The sequence below is a fragment of the Symphalangus syndactylus genome, chromosome 8, assembly GCF_028878055.3.
Source record: "Symphalangus syndactylus isolate Jambi chromosome 8, NHGRI_mSymSyn1-v2.1_pri, whole genome shotgun sequence".
NCBI classification, from domain to species: Eukaryota; Metazoa; Chordata; class Mammalia; order Primates; family Hylobatidae; genus Symphalangus; species Symphalangus syndactylus.
In genome coordinates, this window is record NC_072430.2 from 112,577,331 (window position 1) to 112,603,091 (window position 25,761).

The 25,761-nt window shown below is 41.1% G+C and overlaps 1 protein-coding gene across 7 annotated transcripts in view; it reads right to left on the reverse strand.

The window, feature by feature from the left end:
* Nucleotides 1-25,761, reverse strand: part of PLEKHM3 (pleckstrin homology domain containing M3) — a 223,753-nt gene that overhangs the window by 169,246 nt on the left and 28,746 nt on the right. For all 7 annotated transcript variants that reach the window (XM_063645025.1, XM_055290390.2, XM_055290391.2 and 4 more), the window contains exon 2: nucleotides 13,821-14,749. In XM_063645025.1, the coding sequence (XP_063501095.1) occupies nucleotides 13,821-14,430 (610 nt within the window). In that variant the 5' untranslated portion in view covers nucleotides 14,431-14,749. The remainder of the gene's footprint in view (nucleotides 1-13,820; nucleotides 14,750-25,761) is intronic.

The following is a 25,761-nucleotide window of genomic DNA, read 5'->3' on the forward strand; positions in this document are numbered from 1 at the left end:
TGACAGCCTAGAGCATGAGAGAATGTGGTCAGACTTCCCGAGAACCATTCAACCACCTACCAGCCCCACTCCCTCCTCTAAGGCTGAGCACTTCTCCAAGGTTAGTTACAACCTCTAGGTTTCAAGATTCCACTCTAGCCACTGACTCTAATTCCAGGGGGACTACTAAACTTCATCTGTTATACACTGCCCTACTGTCAGCTCCACCCACCCTTGGTCTCGAGTAACAACCCCTTGTGGCACTGTCTAAAGCAAAGACAAAAATCAATTTTCATTGACTGCTATTGACTTCCTGGAACTCTGCACTGAGAAAGATGCTGAGACACATGCGGACTCAGTGGGAAAGAACACTGGGGTGTTGCTGTGGTAGGTAATAATATGAGTTATGCATTTGCCCTCTGGTTTTAGGATCTTGACAACACAGTTCCTTACCCTCTTTGACTCTAGAGACAAATTCTGTCTTCCACAACAGTAATATCCTAGACCTTTTAGAACGCTTCATAATAAAGTTCTTATCAATTCCAACCTGGTCCTCCTTCATTCTTTACACAGGCATTTTTCTCAGTCCACCTCATCTGCCTTCCACTCCATCTTCATGAGGGCCTTCAATCACAAAACTCTTCCACCTTACCCCTTACAACCTCTTCCCTGTTTCACTGGACTCCTAGCTTCTCAAGATCCTGTGGTCAGTAGTTAAAACTCGTTTTCTCTTACTTCTCCGATTTAATCACCAGTTCTGGATCACACCATCATCTATATTCTCTATTTAAGTCTAGCTTTCTTGAGCAAGAGATAGAAGTGCTAACCCTAGCAAATACAAATTCATATTGCTCACTTTCTATCACATCTTTAATCCTGATAATCTATTCTTTTATTCATTTCAGTGGGTCCGAAACACAATTCCCAGAACAGTATTTCCATACCATCTTCACTTTCCTCAAGCACCCAATTCCACGGTCTCTTTCTCTGTGCACTGTAGGGAGCTCTTGTATATATAAGATACTTGGCTTCACTTCAACATCATACTAACCCATGTCCTGCAGAAGTGCCACAGAGCCCAGTGGTTAAGGCCACAGTTGCTGGAGCAACCAGCCTAGGTTCAACACCCAATTCTGCCCTTACTGCCTATGTGACCGTTGACAAATTATTTAACCTGAGTCTCAGTTTCCTCATCTTTAAAGTGGGGCTATCATAGCAGTACGTACCTCACTGTACTGTTGTGAGGAAGAAATAAGTAGCTCTTAGGACAATGCCTGACACTATGTAAGTGTTCAACAGATGTTTTCTGTTTCAGCCTTTTAGTATCAAAAGAAGAAACAGTTTGCTTCCTTGCTATAGCAGACCCTTCCACCTCTACTCTGTTAAAAAATTCCTTCCTACTTCTCTAGAATCCGTTCCTCTATAATATGTTGCAGTTCTCTCTCTACTAATCTCCTTTTCTCCATCTTCCAATATCCTAAGGTTTACCGTGTCTATTAAAAAATTATTTGCTTGACCTACTCCCTTATGGCTGAACCTGTATTCTTCCTTCAGATTCCATATGCTTACAATGCCTCTTCTTCCTGGTCTACATGACCTGGCCTCTGGCTATTGCTCTGACCTCATCTCATATCATCTTATAACCCTTCTCTTGCTCCAGCCACAATCCTCTCTTATGTTCCTTGAATAAGCCAAGCACATTCTAGCTCCGAGGCCTCTGAGTTGTCATGTTCTCTGTCTGGGGCTTCTCTCCCCAGCTCCAATACCTTATTTGCCTCTCTCAATTTTTCACCTCAAAAGTGCTGTCCTCAGTGAAGCCATCCCTTAAACACTCAGGTTAAAGAGCCCCTCAATCGTTCTCTATCACACCTCTTGCTTTATTTCCTTCAAAGAACTCTCTCCTCCTGAGAACAGGGACCTTGATATCTCTCTCCTTCCTGAATACCAGAGGCTAGCTCCATAAATATTGTTGACTGTATCAGCAAAGGACTTTGCTAGAATCTGTGGGGATACCAAACCAATCAGACACAGATCCTGTCAACAGAGTTTATAGCCCATAGTGGAGAAAAGATGGGCCCCAAAGTATCTGCAATATGCAGCATAAAGTACTCAGAGCCTTCTAACATGCAAGAGAAGAAAGAGAGGGCTTTTGCTTGGGAATTTCTTAAAAGTCATGAGAAGGAGGTGGTATCTGAGGTAGACTTTGAAGACAGGATAGAATTGATATTCAGAGACGACAGGAAGGGGTAAAGAGCATTCCAGATGGTGGGCCTTCACTCAGATTTTCCCTTTCCTTCATCTATTATCCTCCATCTATCCCCAATTACAGCCCTTCTTTTCCTTTTCACAAGTCCCACTTTCTCTTTATTGCCACTATCACACTAATCTGAGTCCTCATCACACATCATGACGCCTGGCAGACCTTCTGATTGGTTTCCATCCCTTAGTTCTTTCCACCTACCAATCATTCCATGTACTGTTGGGGCCTGAGGAGACCCACTGAAGAGCCTTCCTTTTCCTCACCCAACTTTTGAACCAATTGAGATAGACAGAGGGTGGTCGGATACATGGGGATCAAAACATCAGACAGCCGGAGGATGCAACTTAGTTGCGTAGCAGCAAATTGAACCCCAGGATTTCAGAGACTTACCTCTGAGTCACAAGCATCACTGGATAGCCAGAGGCCTCCCCTCCTGGGAAACTGCCCGTGAAGGGCTGATGGCATGGAGGGGCAGATCTGGGGGAGCGGACCAGAATTAGTGCTCTTAGGAGAGCAGCTGAATTACCTGGTTCCTCTCCTAAACTTACCAATAAGCCACTCCTCCTTCTCATGGGTGGAGTGTGCAAAGGGATGGACGGAGGCCAAGAGTGCTATTCCAGCTGATGTCCCTCTACATGGACACATAAGGCCACTGAAAAGGAGGGTCCCTGCTACCCTATCACCACCTTTCACCCCACCAACTTCCACATTTCTTATTAAATATCCTTTTAATCTTGAGTCTCAAGACATGTGTGGTTGCTTCTTGCCAAATATATCACAGTAAGTCTATTCATATGGCTTTGAAGGTCCTCCAAAGTCTCAGCTCACTACTCCAAAATGTACCCCTGTTCTAGGTTAGCCTCCTGACCATCTGATACATACACTGTGTTCTTTCCACCTTGACTTTGTGCTCAACCCTCAAAGCTTAGCTGAAATAGCCTTTCCTCAATGAAGACTCCTCTGGCATTCTGAATCACAATCATCACTCTTTTCTTTGCATTCCTGGTTAATAAAACACAGTTTTCCAAATCAATTTGTTTCATATTATAGTACTCGACTATGTTTAAGCCAGAAACAAAGGGAAAAAATGAACTAATTTTAGGTCTTTGTTCTCCCCATTACAGGCATATCAGGGCACACTAATCATGACACTGCCACACATGTCCATAGCAAAGAACATGAAGAGAGCGATACCACAGGAACCAAAGCTGGACTGCATCTTGCACATATTTAATATGCTCCACAGGCCCTCGTACAGTATTGGCCAGTGGAGTACACAGATGGTATCCCACAAATATTTTTATTAACAAATTTGTTCTGGTAGAAATGAACTAGTCTTTTCTATGGCTACTTTGGAGATTTTCTTTTTGGGTAAAAAGAGGATATTCCATTCATTTTCCCTTCATAAACCTAGGAAAAAGATTTCCTACGTCAGCTCTAGTGGAAACAGACCTGTAACATATCTGGCTACATATTAACTAGATATACCAGTTTAGGGATCTCTTCCATCCAGTTCTTTGCTATGGGCAACAGTGATAGAGCATAAGTCAATACATTCCTGGCCAATTTTTCTCAAGTGTGAACCTGACTAGGAGATCACAGATCCAACTTTTTAAAAGCAGAGTTTTTCTGTCTTCTGTGATGAGGGCAAGCCTTAGCCTTTGTTGAGCTTTTGGACCCAGGAAACAATTCCAAACATCACCTTTCAAACCATGCTTATTCTTTGCCATGGTGAGCTTTTGGCTCTATATCTCTAATCTACAGGAATTAAATATAAAAGACCCTCCCATACTTAGGCTGCTGGATTTTAGGCATAAATGGCATTCCATTACAATTTCTTGATGCAGCCTACAGAATTATAGAATTAGAATTAGAACTGGAAGAGATCCTAGAAATCCCACTAGCACATCCACATGTAAGGCAAAACCTATCAGCTGCCTTCATTAACAGAACCCTAATTTTGTTCAGGTATGGGGGCAATATGCTCAGGAAAGATGCCTCTCCCCTGCCCTGTAAAAAGAATAATAATTTGTTTAATCCAATCACAGTGATCCTATTTTCTTTTGCCAGAGATTGCCTTAGGGGTGGACATGTGACCCAGTTCTGGCTAAGGAGCGGGTGCAACTGGGAGCCTCTGGAAAAAAGACCCAGAAGAGATGCCCTGCCCTCTCTCTTCCTGGCTTTTACTGTTGGTATTTAAGAAAATGATCCTAACACATTTGGGAAGTTAGGAAAATGTTTTTAAAAAATGATCCTTGGGGCAGCTGTAGCCACTTTGTACCAGTGAGGGGAGAGAAGAGAAATCACCAATATACCAAGGACAACAAAGCAAAAAGATGGAAAGCCTGTAGGTCCTGGATGACCCCAAGACCACCTACCCCTGGGTATCCTGTGAAGTGTTTATTGCAAAAGTCCTCGGCATTCACTAAGTGCTCAATAGTTATCTGTCAGATAAAAGAAAAATTACAGTGATATTTTGGCCTTACTATTTGTGCCACTTTGGTTGAGTATTTTGTTACTTGCTTCTGAAAGCATTCTAACTGACTGAACACATTTGGAAAGAGGTTCCAGGAAGCAAAATGACTTGGCCAAGGTTATACCACAAAGTGGGCAAGTTGAGAGTGGAACTCCAACCTCCAGACTTTAAATCTAGATCACACTGTGTTTTATTTGTGCTGGAGGGAATGAGTCCTAGCCTTCCTCAGGCTGGAGAAGTGGTTTAACACAGTGGTTATGTGCAGTCTTGGAGTTAGGCTTGGCTTAGAATCCTAGCCCTGCCACATACTAGCTGCAAAGGCTTGGATGAGGTCATCTTCTCTAAGCCTCAGTTTCCTCATTTGTAGAATCAGGATAATATCATCTATTATGTTAAACTGTTGTGAGTATTAACTAAGATAATGAATGAACACTTCTTAGCACAGAGCCGGGCATAAAATTATCGCTCATTAAGTGATCGCTCTTACTGACAGTATTAATAATAACAAACTTCATTCAACTTGAATCAAGCTGTAACTAATGAGGAAGGAAAGAGTAGCCCCTTCCATTCTGAATAAAAAACAAAACATCACTATTCTGTCCTGATTTTTAAGCACCAATACACAGAATTCAACCTTCCATGTGTTCATGCTTGGTACAGTACAGTTTTCTACAATACAGTTGATCTCTTCAAAGGACTTCCAATCTGGTGTGGGAGATGGATGGACAAGCAATTATCTATCGTGCATAGCAGAGTAAAATGTGCCATGGGAACATCAAGTGAAAGGGAAAAAAAAAGAATTTTAATTGAGAAAAATCTGGAAAGGTCCCAGGGAGGATGTGGGATTTGAATTGGTCCTTGAAAAATAATGGAGGATTTTTGGAAAGTGAAAAGGGCAGGGAAAGTATTCTGGGATGAAGAGACAGCAAAGGCCCAGGAGCTTGAAAGCACATGGCACTTTCAAAAATGGCAAAAAGTTTCAAAAGAAAGAAGGTGTGGGTGATAAGGTTGGGAAGATACCTGGATGCTTTATAAAGTTTACACTTGATTTTGTAAGAAGTGGGGAACTATGGTTCACTTTTGAGAACAAAGTGACATGAAAAGATTTGTATTTTAGAAAGAAAACTTTAGCAGTTTATAAAATTAATAACCATAGTTTTCCTTAGCCAAAAAGAAAAAAAAATTAATAGGACAACCAGGAAAAAATATCAGACATTTTGATTTAAAGGTTCCCATACAGAAGTGTTATGAATCAGAATGTGGGCTGTCAATGAGGCATATTGGGTTTCCAAATAGCTGCCACAGGCCAACATTCAATAATGTAACCAATGGAAACTATACAACCATATAAAATCAATTTTCTGTGACCTATTTTAGCAACTTCTTTGTACTGACTAATCTTGCTGAAGGGTGAATCATAAATTCAGCAAGAGACCATGTCCTGGTGACCTCACTTGTTCTTAGCCTGCAGGAATATTCCCACCTCTACTGGCTCCAAGGCTTTTGAGAAACATCATAATTGAAAAAGCAGTCATTTTAGTATAAGTCCCAAATTTGGCTTTTTTTTAAAAAGTGAAAGATGGGGAAAAAGGGAACTGAAACAGAGTAACACAAAACCTGGGATAAAGAAACTATACTGCCATGGTTTTTCTAGCCCTAAAGAAAATCTCTGCTTGAGACCTTCTCCTGAAGTACTTAGAACAAGAAAATACAGGCATAGGAATGGTACCAGGTCACCAGAGAGTGAAACCGACGGAAACAAAAGCCCAGTTGACCACTGCCCTTGCCAAGCAGATGAAAATGTGAACACAGTCAGAATGGAAAAGTAAGTTAGATTCTGGCAGTTTGTTGAGTTTCAGAGCTCTATAGCTAATGCAAAGGATTTCTTTAAAAATTTTTTATTTTAAAAATTGCAACAGCGGTTCACCCAGAAGTAGAGTTACAAGACACACAGAAATCTTTCTGTGTTAAATAATTTCAACCATACCTACGTTTTCATTACAATTTTTTATTATCTGACTACAGTAACTAGCTTCCACACAACCATGAGTCTGGGTCAATTCAAATACATCCTAGAATGATATAATTTTGGAGTTGGGAAGGACAATAGAGATAATTTAACCTGCCTCAGTAGGTTTGTAAACCAAATGCAATAGACAATAAAGTGGTTTTTCCAAACTTACAAGGTCAATCAGGAGTAGAGTTTGGATAACCTTTCGGGTCCTAGTTGAGGATTCTTTCCATATAGCCTATGTATCTATACTTTGTTATAAGTGTGTGTGTGTATAACCTGTATTTCATATGTATGTTCACATGTTCACATGACTTTTTATGTTCTTACCTTATGATACATTTATGTTTAGATTGTAATTCTGAGATGTTAAGACCTTGTCTTCTTTATCCTACGGGAAAGTCCTTGGTGCTTATGATTGTGTCATTACTCAATGAACAAGAACAGATGACAGTGATGCAGAGGGAAAAGGGTTTAGTACAGACACTAGTGAAGAGCATGTCTTTATACAACTAAGATTAGTGCTAAGACTAGAAATCAGCCATTCTTTTTTTTTCCATTTTCTGGAGTTGACTTGTAAGAAATCAGCCATTTTGGTAGTAGGATCAGGGCCCATTCTCAGGGCTAGTTCCCAGTCACACCCTGCTACAGCTACCAAGTGCATAGCAGATGCTGGGATGGCAGTAAGGAGAGGCACTGATCCTGAGAAAGCTTTGGCGTCCACCACCTACCTTGAGGTTTTCCAGAGATAATTGCCTCTGCTGTCACTTTGCCTTAGATCTATTTCTTCCCATCATCACTTCATGATTTAACCCTGAGACAAAACTATTCAATCCTCAGATGATGGAAATGGTGTTAACTATTTAGATAGGAAAAAAGCCACATCCCATCAACTGGTGGCAACCTTCATCCACTGGCACAGCCGACATTCCTTCTTAAGAAGTCAGAGCTAGGTCTGCCTCTGCGTGAGGCAAGGCAATCTCCCAAGTAAGACAGTTAAAAAATGGGCCAAACACGTGTATACCTATGTAACAAACTGGCACGTTCTGCACATGTATCACAGAACTTAAAGTATAATAATTTTTTTAATGGGGCAAAACCCCAAAGGTCTCCCTTCCATGCTTACAAACCCATCGAGGTCGGTTCACTTCAGCTGTTGGCATGCTAACATTAAAGAGTATGAAAGGCAAAGTGACCGTCTTCCTTTTGTGGATTCACTGGTCTCCTAAGAAACTGTAACCGGCTCTGTGTCTGAGTATTTCAGTGAATAAGTTAAATGCAGGAAACAATCCTTGCTTAGCTGGATTGCTTTGGCATGCCTCAGTTTTTCTGAACCGGTGATAGAGTTACAAGGCACACATAAATCTTTCTGTGTTAAATAATTTCAACTATACCTATATTGGTTAATTTTAGTTCAGTGAACATTATCGTACTGATCCCCACCAACTACCCCCACAGGGATTTACTGCCAATGAGGCTTTCAAAGTGGAGGGCTGAGGAGACTGAGGACCACTAGCTTCCAAAGTAAGGGCACAGCCCCAGCTTAGTGGTTAAGAGCCTGGACTCGGAGGGAGACTGCCTAGATTCAAATTGAGGCTCCACTCCTCCCTCACTGTGGGAATGTGAACAAGTTACTTATGCTCCCTGTGCCTCAGTTTCATCATCCTTAAAACGGGACCAATGAAAAACCCATGTCACAGGATAAGCTGCTACCTATAAAGCACTTAAAATTATCAGTGCACAAAGTGTTAGCTGCCGCTGCCATTATTATTATTATTTTTCCCTCTCTTTCCACCTGGGCTCTCTCACTCACCCTGAGAATAAACACACTAGGTGCTCAGATGTTGGCTTTGATAGTAATAAACAAACTGTTAATCTGTTTCATGTATTCTTCTCTCATATATCCCTTCCCCATTCTAGGAAAGCAGTGGCCTCCAAATCCAAAGCAATAATCTTCTATAAAGAAACACAATCAAGGAACAGAGAAAAGTTGAAAAAGTTACAAAATTATCTCAAATGATTGCCAACTTCGGACAGACTAAAGGGCAAACCACAATGATCTCACCAGGCTTTGTGCTCATCAAACAGCAGTCAAGATTCCTGTAAGAAGGGAAATCTTAATTGTGCCTATGCAACTCAGGAGTCTGAAATGGTATCTAAATAGCTCTCCAAGACCAGAGTAACATTCTTCCAACGTTAGGGGCACTTTATAAGCCACAGTCAGGGAGGGGAAAGTGAACACAGTCAGGGAGAGAAAATCAAAAGTGTTCGATTTTCTCTTATCAGGGCAGCTTTTGAGACAAAAGCCTATCTTCATTTTTCAGTATTTACTGCTGCTACAGAGCTTCACAGAGAGGATGTGCAAATGCTAAATCGTGATGTGAAGGTGGAGAAAGGGAGGATATCAGAAAAGAGGGTGGAGTCATTTTTTCTAGAAAGACACAAACCAGCTAAAGAAGTTAATATCTTTAATTTATCAGCTTAGTTCTTGCCAGAATTACATTCATTTTACATTTGAAAAATGTTCGAGCACATATTTTTGAGCACATGTTCAAAGCACTAAGTTAGATACTGAAGATAAAACAATGGGTAAAATTCTCAGGTGAAAAGTAACTTAAAAAGAAAAGAAAAACAAATGGGTAAGAAACAATCGCTTCCATCAGTGACCATAAACTCTGGTGTGAATGACAATTAAATAGCTGATCACAAATCAGTATGAGAGAGGGAAAGAATGGTCTATTTCCCATTAACAAACCAGTTAATAACTATGAGAAAGTATACCACAGGAAGGCCAATTCATTTCAAGAAATATTTATTATGAGGCCCATTTTATAACAAAAAAAAACTTGAAATGCTTGTTAGTGTCACTTTGATTCTCACTGATGGGTTTCAAATTCAATTCATAATAATAACAATTATATCATTAAATGTTTAAAACTTTTATTAAGTGTTCAAGTGTACTGAACATGGTTCTAAGAAGTACTTTAGATGTTTTAACCCATTTAATGCTCACAAGAAATTGACGTCAGTACTACCATTAACTGACACTTTATGTCCAAAAAAAAAAAAAATTAAAATGGGGGTACAGAGTGATTAAGAAACCTGCCTTATATTAAACAACTAGTAAGTACTAGAGCAAAGTTGGAAACCCTAGCAGTCTAGGTTTAGAGTCAGTGTTTCTAACAAATATGCTAGTTTGTTTGACCAGAAGGCCTCCTTCAGACCAGGCTTCCCTATTAGCAAAATAGCTGCTACACTCTAGCTACTCACAGCCCTCATTATACCGGAGCCCAATTTGCTTTATGTACCCAAAGCAGCATTTATCCTCAGAAAGGCTCAAGAGCCTGGTTATTCATCACCAATTGAGACAGAAGACGCAGAGGCCCTACCTGATGAAGAAGACCCTTGGACTTGTTACAGGAGGAAGGAAAGGGATGGAGGAGGGTAGGAGGAAGGAGCAGACGAGGGAAGAAGCACTTCCGATAAGGCTTTAAGCTATGCAAGGTGAGTTCAGAAAAGGAGCCAGGTAAAAAAATGAACATTAACTGGAGAAAACATAACCATGCAGTAACAACACCAGCAAGTAAGAGAATGACAGGGCTAGACACAAAACCTGTTGACCTCATCAACAGAAACCCACTGAAGAAATTTTATTTCTTCTGAGGAGCCCCCAGCCTCTCATTAACCCTTGTTAACTTAGAACAGCAGGAATGGGCGAACGGAGGATTATGGGTCATTTGAGACACTTTGAATTTGAGGTGCCTGTGGTACATTCCAACAAAAATGCTCACCAGGCAGTTGGAGATGCAAGTCTGCAGCTCAAGGAAGAGGTCTTGCCTGACCTCAAATCTCCTGGGTCCTCATCTCCAGCTCTAGCCAAGGTACTACACTGCCTCCCTCTGCTTTTGGCATATTCCCCAGGAGAAACAATGAGTCTTTCTTCAGTTTGGATTACTAACTTCAAAGGTTTTAAAGTAAATTTTACTCAGAGATCCTGGCTGATTTTGACTAGTTGGCACCTGGATATTGGCACACCCCTCCAGGAATGCTTATGAGAATACTGGCCTCAGAATAGGTGATCAGCCATGCAATCTAGAACTCCAGCCTGAGAATGGGTGGCCACTGCTTGTCCCTGCCCTTCAACTGATGGGCAATAGGAACATGATTTATCTTGCCTGCTCTCCAGAGAATGCCAGAAAGAAAAGGTGTCCAAAACTTGGCATGCCATTTACTCACATTCGCTATCTCCTGGATGACTACAATGTGGCAGTGGCTGGGAGCAGTGGCTCACGCCTGTAACCCCAACAGTTTGGGAGGCCTAGGTGGGAGGATTGCTTGAGCCCAGGAATTTGAGACCAGCCTGGGCAACATAGCAAGACCTCATCTCTACTAAAAATAATAACAATAAAAAATTAGCCAGGCATGGTGGTACACGCCTGTAGTCCCAGCTATTTGGAAGGGTGAGGTGGAAGGATTGCATGAGCCTGGGAGACTGAGGCTGCAGTGAGCTATGATTTACACCACTGCACTCCAACCTGGGCAACTAAGTGAGACCCTGTTGGAAAAAAATTTAAAAATTAATAAATAAATGCTGGTCAGAATATATTATATCGATATTTGCAAATGCCATTTGTTACAGCTGACTTTTCAAAATACCACTCAGTTCTCATATTTCAACATAATTTAATATTAAACTTTTTTAAAACATGAGAATTAAAAAATAATTATCATGGTCTGTTGAGCACTTAAAGGAGTAGTTCAGGTCTTGAGAGAGCCTAAGGAAGGTTGAACTCCTATATTTACAATCAAAAGAAGATAGGAAAAATAAAATTGAAAATAGGACACCCTCTTGACTCATGCTACACCAGGGATTTAGAATGGTTAAGGAGGTTGTGATAAAATGGTTAAGGAGGTTGTGATAAAAATGAATGCCAAGAAACCAAAAAGCTACTGAGGTTATTTACTAATCAGAAGGTGCAACTGCTTGTACATGAGCTCAAAGCAAAGCCATCATTCTGCTAGGCACTGGGCTTACAGCAACTTGTAAGTCCTTTAATTTTTTTTTTTTTTTGAGACAGAGTCTCCCTCTGTCGCCCAGGCTGGAGTGCAGTGGCACGGTCTCACTGCAACCTCTGCCTCCCAGGTTCAATCGATTTTCATGCCTCAGCCTCCCAAGTAGCCGGGACTACAGGCACCTGCCACCAAGCCCAGCTAATTTTTGTGTTTTTAGTAGAGACAGGGTTTTGCTATGTTGTCCAGACTGGTCTCTGACCTCAAATGATCGCCTGCCTCAGCCTCCCAAAGTGCTGGGATTATAAGCATGAGCCACTATGCCCAGCCATGTCCCTTAATATCTAATCAGTCATCAAGTCCTGTGCTTTAAAATAACCTTTTCTTAGCCAGGCATGGTGGCTCATGCCTGTAATCCCAGCTACTTGGGTGGCTGAAATGGAAAGATTGCTTGAGCACAGGAACTCAAGACCAGCCATGGCAACATAGCAAGACCTCATCTCTAAAAAAAACTGAAAAATTAGCCGGGCCTGCCTGTAGTCCCAGCTACTTGAGAGGCTGATGTGGGAGGATCCCATGAGCCAAGAGTTTGAGGCTGCAATGAGCTATAATTACATCATCATATTCCAGCCTGGGAGACAACAAGACCTTGTCTCTAAAAAAACAGATTTTAAAAGAAGAAAAAATATATATAATGTCCTTTTCTTTTTACTCCCATGGTCACTACCCTTGGCTAGATGTAAGACTGGTGAGAGCATAGGAGAGAAGACAAGGAATTACAAGTCATGAATTAGAGTGGAAAAGATTTAAAAAAGATGAATTTCAGGAACAATGCATTTGCTTAACAGACATACTAAACTATATCCTTGCCTCGGGTTATACTTATAAGCTAATTTTTATAATTAAAATGTTGAATGCATCAATAGAATACCACTCAATGATAGAAACTGAAGTAATACTAAAATAGCAGTGAAGTACCAAAAATGGTCTCCCAGTTAACTGAGTAGAAGCCATCTACATTAAAGGTTGAGTAGGGTGATTGAGAATCATTAGCAATAAAAATTGATAGCCTGTATAAATGAGGTTATCTCAAAGGAAATTCTGGGGAAAATGGAGAGAGAGTTTGTTGTGTCTCACAGAAGAGCAAGTTCATGAGTACATATTCATGTGCACACATATGTGTATAAAGTATGAGGAGAAAGGAAATTCAAGACCCTCCGCCATGAGGGAAGACCTAACCGCCCTCTCCAGCCATTTCCTGCCACTGCTGGCTATGGGGTCCTTTGCTCTACTTGCCAGAGTCTGCTTGTTCTCTTCTGCACGCCCTTCTCCCCACCTTTGTTTACACCATAATCCTGACCAAGTATCATGTCCCATGACTCTCTGTCTGCATCTTAGTGTCCTTCCAGATGTAGCTCAAGTTCCATGTCCCCTTGCAAGCCAAGCCCTTCCTGAGAAGCCCAACCCACAGTGTCTTCTCCTTCTTCTGTCCTCTTACGGTCACTGCCACTCACTCTTATATGGACAGAGTAAAACGAAAGCCCCTCCCACACATTTCAATGGCCCATCTATTGTCTCTCATTACCGAGTACCTTCTTGAGTCTTTGCTGGTGTTGGATCCCCTCAGCTAGATGAAAAGTTCTTTAGGGCAGGGATTGTGTCTTCACACATCTTTAAATCCTTCCTAGCATAGGCTCAGCCCTACGTACGATCTACAATAAGAACAGGCAGTATCATACAATATGCACAGGAAAATACTATTAATATATTAAGTATGAGAGTATTCTGATTCTAACATACAAGATTAGAAAGGGAGAATTTACCGTAATCATCTTTTCACTAAATACCTCTTAGGAAGATAATAAGACTGTAAAGTACACAAGAAAATGGAAGAGAGAGCTTAAATAAGCAAGGGCAGATGTGGACGCTGGAGCATAAGATTCTCACGAGGCAGATTAAGAGAGACAAAGGAAAAATCAACAATGATTCAGTGGAAGTCAGATATGAAAACATATAAGCTTATCTGAGTCACAGCCCCGAAAAGGAAAAATAAAAAAGGAAATAAATAAAATTTAAAAACATACCGGTATTTCCTTGAGCATCTTCTATCTTATTTGGTGAGGGCAACAGAAAAGATGACCTGGTGACGTGCGGGCCTTGAAGCGATGGCTGCTGCTGTTGCTGCTGCTGCAAAGGCGTGGTTTTGAGGACCACCCTCCAGTCCACTTGGGTAATATCTGATCGTGATCGAGCATGCCCTGGCTTGAAAGTTGAGGTCTCATCCAGTAAGTCATTTACAGAACGAGGCCGGTCCCTCCGACGCTGACAGATACTGAAGAAATTAAAGGTTGATGCTTCCTTTTGTTCCATCCAGGAAAGATTATCTGGGGTTGTCCCTCTCTGGACCATAAACTGTTCTTTGGCAGGGAAGACATTTTGAGCTTTGGTTTCTAAGAGCCTGCTCTTACAGTGGTCCCAAATCATGCCCCCCTTGCCCAGGGAGGTGACATTTCTCATAGCACCATTGTCTGTTATGTTACTGAGTACCTCATGCCCCACCAGTTCAGGGACTTCCTGGATCCCATAAACCTCTGCTTGCTGCACAGCCTTTTCTAGATTACTATCCAAAGTACTAAAGAACTCCTCTGTAACTTCTAAGGCCGGGCTGATATCATCCACTTCCAAAGCTTCCATGTCACAGGCTCCAGGAGGCCTCAGCCTCCTAAGCTGGTTCCAGAAATGGCTTCATGAACATTCACCCAACCAAGAGGGGTGCTTCAGCAATAGAGCTATGGAAACAACTGGAAGAAACCTTCATTGGGTTTCCTGAAGCAGGCCAAACACAAAGGTGGTTGATGTTTTCCTGGTAATTAAAAGCATTTTCTAGTGGCTAATGGGCATTAACAGATGTATAGGGAGACCAAATGTTCCTTTGAGATTATTCTTCAGTGAGACCTCTGTGAAGACAACAGGAAGTACTTGTCAAAGCAATGCCACACCAATCCTTGATTTCCTGGAAGAAAATAAACAGGATAACATTGGCACATGGTTCATTGTATTCTACAGTACACAAGTCTGCCGAATTGCTTTCCCACCTCTACGCCTATTCTATGGTACTCAAGCACAAAGGAAGACAACACCTACACAGAAGTGCCATTGTCAGGAATACATATCACTACCCGCTTTGGATAAAAACTTACACGGAGCAGGGAGGAGCACTTGATAAGAGGAATTAAGGTCAATAGATTTTACTCACACAGAGAAAATGCTTTCAGAGCATTTGTAAAAAGACTGCCCTGGCAAATCTCTGATATGCTGACCTAAAATAGTAAGCAAAAGAGACTAGGAATTCTGTGACTGGGCCTATATCATAATCAGTCTAAAAGTCATAAATGCTTGAGTCCTTTCACAAACTTTGAAGGCACTGATGATTTGTTGGGTTTAAAGGTGCCACAGGGAAGCAGAGAAGGAGGTTCTGCCCTTTTTTAAAATCCAAACGTGACTGTGCTTGTGCTTCTTAGACTTAGATTATATAATGCTTGATGATGACTCTGGACTTCAGAATTGCTCTGGCATTCTTAGGATTTCAGACTCCAAACTCCCCAAGACTTCCAGGATTGGCCTCAGAGTATGGGTCCAGTCTGCAGGGTGTCTATGAGCTTAAGGCGAAGTCACAGCCTGAATGGCAGTCTTGAGTTCATCCTTTTCTCTCTACAGAACTCAAGTTCCAAACCTTACATCTCTACCTGGGCAGAAAGAATCCTACACAAGCAGTAACCCATGCTTTCAAACACTAGATTACCAAGACCAGGCCAAATTAGAGCAGACCTTGACAGTGATGCTGTCCAGTACAGTAGATAGTAGCCATTATGACCATTCAAACTTAAATTTGGTAAAGTCAAAGTTCCTCAGTCACACTAGTCACATTTCAAGTGCCCAACTGTCACATTTACCTTTTACCATAAAAAAAAAACAAAAAACAAAAAACAAATAAAACAACTAGACAAGGGCTTTTTTAATCCTTAACTACTTATAAGTAGGCAAAACTAGGCAACTAGCAACACCATTATATATTGACATGGTTTGGTTGTGTCCCCACCCAAACCTCATCTTGAATTCCCAGGTGTTGTGGGAGGGACCCAGTGGGAGGTAATCGAATCATGGGGGCAGGTCTTTCCCGTGCTGTTATTGTGATAGGGAATAAGCCTCATGAGATCTGATAGTTTCAAAAGAGGAGTTTCCCTGCACAAGTTCTTCTCTTGTCTGCTGCCACGTGACACGTGTCTTTCACCTTCCACCATGATTCCAGCCATGTGGAATTGTAAGTCCAATAAAACACTTTCTTTTGTAAATTGCCCAGTCTTGGGGTATATCTTTATCAGCAGCATGAAAACGGACTAATACATATATGTTGTTGCAAAGGTAGACAGATGTGCTTTCTTTGTAAAAACTTCACAATTTTATGGTTAAATTCATTTTTACCACTTAGGTCATTAAACCACTACATTTATATCAACAGCACCAATCTACTTTGCTTAACCTATATAAATTAAACTCATATACACAGACCTTTATTTCAGATGTATCAAGGAGGTTTGTAGTTCATAGGACCTCTATAGAGCCTCTTGCAAAGTGATAATGATTATGAATTTGTCTACTTTTATATATTTTGATATTTATTATGTTAGTACTTCATGAAGCAAGGCACAGATTTATTTTTAGAGATATACATTAGTTATAAAACATTTCTAGCTGTAAACAGGGTTATTTTTTCTGAGTCTAAAGTTAAACCTTCAGTCTCTCCAAATGTGTAACAGGGTTTTAGTGCTTCTATAATTTTGAAACTTGGGATATTTTTCAATTTCATCTTGTATACCAGAGACAGAAATATACATAAATATAATAAATCTTAAAACTTTTTGTTCTTTCCTTACTAAAAACTGAAATGAACATAAACAAAGTACAAGTTTCCCATTTTATAAAGAAGCCACCAAGGTTCAGAGCATTAAGTTGTTAATTGAAGATTACTGATATTCCTTTTCTCATCCAGTGTTTCAAATTCAGTCTTTACTCATGATAAAGTGTAAATAACCTTCAAAAAATTATTTGTTTCTTTCTCTTTTTTTTTTGATTTATCAAACTATCTACATATATTATTTTTTATGCTTCTGGCTCGGTATTTGCAGGCTGGTTAGAAGTATATCACAGGCCAGGTGCAGTGGCTCATGCCTGTAATCCCAGCACTCTGGGAGGCAGGCAGATCACTTGATCCGCCAAGAGTTTGAGACCAGCCTGGCCAACATGGTGAAACCTCATCTCTGCTAAAAATACAAAAATGAGCCAGTCATGACGGTGTGCACCTATAGTCCCAGCTACTCGGGAGGCTGAGGTGGGAGGAGGATCATTTGAACTAGAGAGTCGGAGGTTGCAGTGAGCTGAGATCATGCCACTGCACTCCAGCCTGGGCAACAGAGCGAGGCCCTGTCTCAAAAAAAAAAAAAAAGAAAAAAAAGTGGCCGGGCGCGGTGGCTCACGCTTGTAATCCCAGCACTTTGGGAGGCCGAGGCGGGCGGATCACAAGGTCAGGAGATCGAGACCATGGTGAAACCCCGTCTCTACTAAAAATACAAAAAAATTAGCTGGGCGTGGTGGCGGGCGCCTGTAGTCCCAGCTACTCGGAGAGGCTGAGGCAGGAGAATAGCGTGAACCCGGGAGGCGGAGCTTGCAGTGAGCCGAGATTGCACCACTGCACTCCAGCCTGGGCGACAGAGCAAGACTCTGTCTCAAAAAAAAAAAAAAAAAAAGTATATCACCATTGTTGGCCATGCTGGTTGGTGGAATACTTCTAACCCACATGGTCTAAAGCCATAGACTGTTAGACAAGGAAATTGGCCTTTGGGATTATGTTTTCAACCTTAGTATTTCATAGAAGAAGCTACTGAGGCCCAAAGAAGGTAAGAGGCCCCATGAGCACTTTCATGCTCTTAAACATGCAGGCAAGTTTTCACCTCAGGGCCTTTGCATTTGCTGTTCCCCCAGACACCCCAACATGGACAACTCTCTCCTTAGGTAATTGTTCATATGACCCTCCCTGACCACCCTCTTTAAAATTATAATGCACTTCTCTGTCCTAGACTCTTGAGCTCCCTTACTCTGCTTTTGTTTAAATAAACTTTTCATTTTAAAACAGTTTTTTGTTTGTTTGTTTGTTTTTTTCAAGACGGAGTTTTGCTCTTTCGCCCAGGCTAGAGTGAAGTGGCACGATCTCAGCTCACTGCAACCTCCACCCCACAGCATTCAAGCGATTCTCCTGCCTCAGCCTCCTGAGAAGTGGGAATTAAAGGTGCCCACCAACACGCCTGGATAATTTTTATATTTTTAGTAGAGACAGGGTTTCATCATGTTGCCAGGCTGGTCTTGAACTCTTGAACTCTGGTGATCCGCCCACCTTGGCCTCCCAAAGTGCTAGGATTACAGGCATGAGCCACCACTCCTGGCCAACAGTTTTATATCTATAAAATTATTACAAAGATAATACACTCAGTTCCTATATACCCCATGCTCAGTTTCCTCTATGTAACATCTTACATTAGTATGATACGTTTGTCACAATTAATGAACCAATATTGTTACATTATTATTAACTTAAGTCTATACTTTTTTCAGAATTCTTCAAATTTCCCTAATGTCCTCTATCTATTCCAGGATCCTATACAGGATACCACAGGGCATTTAGTTGTCATGTTTCTTGGGCCTTGTGTTGGCTATGACAATGTCTCAGACTTTACCTGTTTTTGATGTCTTTGACAGTTTTGAGGAGTACTAGTCAGGTATTTCATAGAATGTCCCTCATTTTGGACTTGTTTGATGTTTTTCTCATTATTAAACCAGGGCTATATGTTTTTGAGTGGAAGTCCATGGAGGTGAAGTACCATTCTCATCATATAATATTAAGGGTATATACTATGAACATGACTTACTACTGTTCACGTTAACCTTGATTACCTGGCTTGAGGTACCCTTTTTGCTTAAGCATTTACCATCTTCTAACATACCATTTAATTGACTTATTTAACATTTAGTGTTTCTCTCTCTCCACTAAAATATAAGCTCTACAAGTCCAGGAATTTGTGTTCATTGTGTTCATTGATGTACCCCAAATACATGGAATAGTGTTTGGCACACACACACACGCAAGTGCGTGCATTGAACAAATGCATTGTTGTCGCGCTGCATAAGAGATAGCGCCTCATGACCTATCCACTTCTCCAATTTAAAGTTCTTAACGAACATCCACCCACCTTGTTGTTTTACTCCTTCATGCTTTTGTCCAAATTGGGGAGCCCTTCCTAGTTGGTCAGGCTCTCATAGCACCCTGGGTTTGCCACATTGTACCGAAATGATCAGCCAATCTCTCTAGATCCTACTCTAAACTCTGAGCTACTTGACTGCAGACACCATGACCTTCTTACTTATCCTCCTATATACTCTCTGTCTTCATTCTTTTAGGCTCTGTTTTCCAACCTTACTCTTTGGAATTTCATCTTTTTCCTGAGCTCTATAGCCCTCAAATTCACTACAGTACAACAGTCTGATGTCAAGTTTAATTTCTATAATTAAGTACTTCTTACTAGCTTGCCTCATTTAGTTTTGAAATTAATCGAAATATAATAAATATATTCAGATAGGTCAAAATATAAAGGGGACCTTCCTCTGACAAAGTGAAGGGAATAAGATTAGCATGTGGGTGCAGTATGGTTTGCCTCAGTACAAAACTAGAAATCAGGAGCTAATTAGAACTGTGTTCTAAATCTGGCTCAACCACTCACTTGCTGGGTGGCCTCTGGCAAACCATTTAACCTCTGCATGACTTACTCAGCTACCTGTATCCCACAGAGTTGCTAATATCAAATTGCTTTGCGTGTGGATCATTCACTAGGTAGCTGCTCCAACATGCCTTTACAAATATAAACTGCTACATAATTATGGAGCACTCCATTGGACCTCACCCATTCAACAACCAAATGTTCCTCATCTCTCCCTGGAAAGACTTGTCAGTTCAACAAAGGCAAAGTCAGCAACGAACTATTTATAATATACTGCTTTTCAGCCAAACTCAGTGACCTATAGACATTTTATCTTATATTTGTATAGAATGCCCTTTCTGTAAGAAGGGGTATATTTCCCCTATTTAATAGATTGAGAAATTGAGGAAATAAAAGAGCTCAACCCAAAGAATCCTATGCACGCATCAAAACGAATCAGTGTATCACTATTTCCTAACTAAGAAATCTGTTGTTTACATGCTCGTTAGGCAAGGCTAATTAACAGGATGAATACAGTAGTTCTCCCACACAGAGACAGAAGCACTTATGAGTAATAATTCTACCCTGACTCACCCAGAGATGCTGTGTCCTCCTGAGCTGGATGGTAAAAGCGCTGACTCCCTCCCTCTTAGCTAAGTGACTCAGAATATTATGAGTGCTGAAGGTGTCTGGGGCCATATCATTTTAGAAGCAGCTGGACGGGGAAGAAAACTGCAATGGCAAAGACACCTAGGACAACTTATGTCTATCAATTTTCAAAAATAAGAGCCAAGGGTGATTACAAAGATGGTCCACATTGAGGGCGTTCACATCACCTTGGTTTAAGGTTGTGGCTGACTGAGAATTTTCTAAGAGTTACATAATATGAAGGACACACCACAAGAGGATATGCCCCTAGTAAAATGGCCTTTCTGGACCACGAGGCTACATGGCAATGTAAGGATGTGGATGAAGCACAGGCATGCCGCAAGCAGCTGATAAGGAAATGGTGCCAGGGTGGACCTCATAAAAAGAGCTCAGAGGCCTATCAGATGAAACAGACAGCTAGAAACACAGATGGAATCCCATTTTCATAGGTTTGAAGCAAACATTAAATTGCTGCATTATATCTAAGTTTAAATGAAAGAGAAGACTATTGCCACAATACATAAAGAGCATACCATTAAAAAAATAATTTGGGCTGGAGGTGGTGGCTCACACCTATAATCCCAGCACTTTGGGAGGCTGAGGCAGGAGGATAACTTGAGGCCAGGAGTTCAAGACCAGCCTAGGCAACACAGTGAGACCCTTTCTCTACAAACAAAAAATTAAAAATAGGCCGGGCACGGTGGCTCATGCCTGTAATCCCAGCACTTTGGGAGGCCAAGGCGGGTAGATCACAAGGTCAGGAGATGGAGACCAACCTGGCTAACATGGTGAAACCCCATCTCTACTAAAAATACAAAAAATTAGCTGAGCATGGTGGTGGGTACCTGTAGTCCCAGCTACTCGGGAGGCTGAGGCAGGAGAATCGCTTGAACCCGGGAGGCGGAGCTTGCAGTGAGCCAAGATTGCACCACTGCACTCCAGCCTAGGCGACAGAGTGAGACTCTATCTCAAAAATAAATAAATAAATAAAATTAAAAATTAAAAATTCGTCAGGTGGGGTGGCATGTGCCTGTAGTCCCAGCTACTCAGGGGGCTAAGGCAAGAGGATCCCTCGAGCCCAGGAGTTCGAGGTTGTAGTAAGCTGTGATTGAACTACCGCGCTCCAGCCTGGGAGACAGAGTGAGACCCTGTCTCAAAATAAATAAATAAATAAAAATAAAATATACAATTTTTTTCCAGTTCTAAAAGTAATAAATACTTGTAGAAACTCTGGAAAATAGTGACAGATATGGAAAAGGAAATAAAAATCAGTCATGATCTCATAACTCAGTGAAAGTAAATCAATAGTTAGGTGTACTTTTATCCAATATTTAATTGGAATCAAAACTATATATACAGTTTGGGCACACTGTTTGTTTAAATGTATGCTCCAAAAAAATCAAATACCAGTAAATACTAACCTTGCCAAAAAAAAAAAAAAACAGACAAAAAGAAATGTCCCAGGGAGTGCTGTGCCTACTTATACCTTACAACCTGACACAAGATCCCACTCAATTGAACTTCTCTTCTATAGCCACCAAGGGACCTCCTTGTTACATAGCCATTAGTGTTTTCCAAAGTCCTTAAACTGCTTGTGCTGTTAACCAGCCCCTCCTTAAAAGTTTCCTCCCAGGGTTTTGTGGGTACTACATTCACTGAAGTTTTCTTCTCATTTCTACCCACTTAGTCTCCATCTTCTTCCTTCCCTTCCTGGTCAAATAGGGGTGTTGTCTGAGCTCTCTTCTCTGGCTAGAGCTACATGATGTTCTCCTTAAATCAATTTATCCACACATGCAACTCCAATAACTTCTTCTATATTCACGCTGTTCAAATTTCTACCTTCAGTCTCAATCTCAGAATTGACTTCTGGTCCTATGTTCCCAGCTATTTGTAAGACATTTCTACCTGGCTTACTAAGCTCCATTTGTCTAAAATTACACTCAGTTATTTATTCAGTAAGTATTTGCTGAGTGCCTACTATGGGCTGGACACTGTTCTGGGCACCAGGGAAACCCTTCCATGAAGCTCCCATTGACAACAAGGTTCAACTCTTTAACCTGACATTCTAGGCCTTTCACAATCTTGGGTTAGTTTGCCATTCCAACTTTCTACTTCAATTCACACACTCTTTACCTCCAAACTGAATGCTATTGCTTTTCCAGTTATTTCAGAAATACCCTCTTCCCACCTCAACCTACTGAAATTCTATTCTTCAAGGCCCAGCTCAAATGCCACCTCTTCCGCAAGCTTTTTTGGGTCCCTGATCCTAAAATGGTCTGTTCTTTCTTTAAACTGCCACCGAATATCTTTGGTACCTCCCCCACAACATATACTGTATGCTGCATGTTCCTTCTCAAATGACGATGACAATAATTATAAGTTATCAAAAGCCTATTTTGTGCCAGGTATGTCGCTTGGTATTTCATATCTCTAAGCCCCAAAATGTATAATGTGAGTACTATTACCCTCATTTTACAAATGAGGAAGCTCAATGATACCAAGTAACTTACCTGATATCAAGTAACACGCCTACCTACCGGACTTAGATGAACTTGAAAGCAGCAATTCTGCCCTCTTCCATTTGTATAACTGTCATTGGGCCTAGAACTGTGGTTAGTAGTACACAGTGGGTACTCAGTAAGCATGTGCTGAATGAATAACTGAATAAACAGTATATTTTCAAGGCACTGACATCTGTAAGTATATATACCACTCTAGTTTCCTGGCAAAATTATATTTGGATTCCTTATAGGCTCGTTTCAGTAAAATCTGACATACTTTCCGAAACGTCATGTTGACTCAAGCTTTTACATTTTTTTCTTGGTAGAAAAGGCTTCCTAGCTATTAAAACCTGGGCTTAAAAAATAACATGGCAAAGATCAGGTAGCAAAAACCTCACTCAGACCTTTTATAGAAACCAAAGCACCTATGCATTACTTAGGAATTGTCCTGTGAACCACTACAATATCAGCAACTTGGCTGGGTTCATTTTCCAATGACTTAGAGCTCAAGCTCTTTACAACACCAGTAATGAGATGTTCCCTTTGAAGTAGTCCCCACAATCCATTTAAAGCATTTTTCAGTACATCTCTGCACATGTTTATTGTTTGCCACCTGCAAAATCATTGAGACATTTGCTGCCTCAGAAACCTAACTAAATATAAGCATGGCCCTTTAAATCTCAGATTGCTTTGCGACTGAAGGCAGCAGTAATACTGCACCTTTATGTCAAATTGGAAAGCCAAAGCTTCTGGTTGGGAAGCCCATTTTCATAAAACCACCAGAGATCCAATATGTCTTGCTCTTAGAAACAAAGCAGGAAGACACAAACTTCAGTTATGAAATGTCTAAAAATGCAGACTTGATGTTTTCCATCTCCCTTTGCCTCCATGGCAGAGAACGTTGACTAGACAACAAACAAAAGAACCACTTGAATTAGCTTTATCTTGGGACTGAGAGGAAGAAGGCAAAAACTTCCATGATAAAAACTTTATCAGCCTCCAACTGCAGCAGGAGTAACCGGTGAGGTGCAAGTAGGTTCCATCAGAGCCAAGCCAGCTAGTGTGGCTGACTGGAACAGTGAATGTAACAACAAGGAAGTACAGTGAGACCAAATATGCAAGATACCCAGAAAGGGCTGGGGAAGTAGACTTAAAGATGTCATCAGTTTATATAACTATTTAGAATCTTCTACTTGAGCCTGAGTAATAGAGGCTGTGTTTCTAAATTCAATACAGGACTGTATTTATCTAATTATCTCACAAAACTCCTAAAACTGAGTTAATCTCAGGAAAAAATCACTTGGTTTTTACAGAAAATAATCATTTTTCACATGCATGGTTAGAATCAAGTTTATAAAGTGCTTGATAACAAATGGCCAACACATATATGAAAAAATGCTCAACATCACTAATGATCAGGGAAATGCAAACCAAAACCACAATGTGATACCACCTTACTCCTTCAAGAATGGCCATAATAAAAAAAAAAAAAAAGGCTGGGCGCAGTGGCTCACGCCTATAATCCCAGCACTTTGGGAGGCCGAGGAGGGTGGATCACGAGGTCAGGAGATTGAGACCATCCTGGCTAACACGGTGAAACCCCGTCTCTACTAAAAAAATACAAAAAATTAGCCGGGCGTGGTGGCGGGCACCTGTAGTCCCAGCTACTCGGGAGGCTGAGGCAGAAGAATGGCGTGAACCCAGGAGGCGGAGCTTGCAGTGAGCCGAGATAGCGCCACTGCACTCTGGCCTGGGCAAAAGAGCGAGATTCTGTCTCAAAAAAAAAAAAAAAAAAAAAAAAGATGTTGGCGTGGATGTGGTGAAAAGAGAACACTTCTACACTGCTGGTGGGAATGTAAGCTAGTACAGCCACCATGGAAAATAGTGTGGCGATTCCTTTAAGAACTAAAAGTAGAACTACCATTTGACCCAGCAATCCCACTACTGGGTATCTACCCAGAGGAAAAGAAGTCATTATACGAAAAAGACACTTGCACATGCATGTTTATCGTAGCACAATTTGCAGCTGCAAAAATGTGGAACTAACCCAAATGCCCATCAATCAACGAATGGAAACAAACTGTGAGATATATATATCTATATATCTATATATCATATACATATATATGATGGACTAGTACTCAGCCATAAAAAGGAATCAATTAATGGCATTTACAGCAACCTGGATGGGATCGGAGACTACTATTTTAAGTGAAGTAACTCAGGAATGAAAAACCAAACATCGTATGTTCTCACTCATAAATGGGAGCTAAGCTATGAGGATTCAAAGGCATAAGAATGAGAAAATAGACTTTGGGGACTTAGGGGGACAGGGTGGGGAGGGGGTGAGGAATAAAAGACTACAAATCGCGTTCACTGTATACTGCCTGGGGGATGGGTGCACCAAAATCTCACAAGTCACCACTAAAGAACTTAGTAACTAAATACCTCCTGTTCCCTCCAAGCCTATGGAATAAAAAAAATTTTTAAGTGCTTTAATAAACTTTTTTTTTTTTTTTTGAGACGGAGCTTCACTCTTGTTGCCCAGGCTAGAGTGCAATGGTGTGATCTCAGCTCACTGCAACCTCTGCCTCCTAGGTTCAAGTGATTCTCCTGCTCAGCCTCCCAAGTAACTGGGATTACAGGTGCCCGCCACCATGCCTGGCTAATTTTTTGTATTTTTAGTAGAGATGGGGTTTCATCATATTGGCCAGGCTGGTCTCGAACTCTGATAAACTTCTTTTTTTTTTTTTGAGATGGAGTCTCATTCTGTCGCCCAGGCTGGAGTCCAGTGGCACGATCTCGGCTCACTGCAAACTCTGCCTCCCGGGTTCACGCCATTGTCCTGCCTCAGCCTCCAGAGTAGCTGGGACTACAGGCACCCGCCACCACGCCTGGCTAATTTTTTTGTATTTTTTTAGTAAAGACGGGGTTTCACCATGTTAGCCAGGATGGTCTCGATCTCCTGACCTCATGATCCGCCTGCCTGATAAAATTCTTAATAAATACTTGTAGTAATCTCAAAAAAGAGAGGTGAGTAAAGTAATGGGACTATTTTAAAGATGATGAAA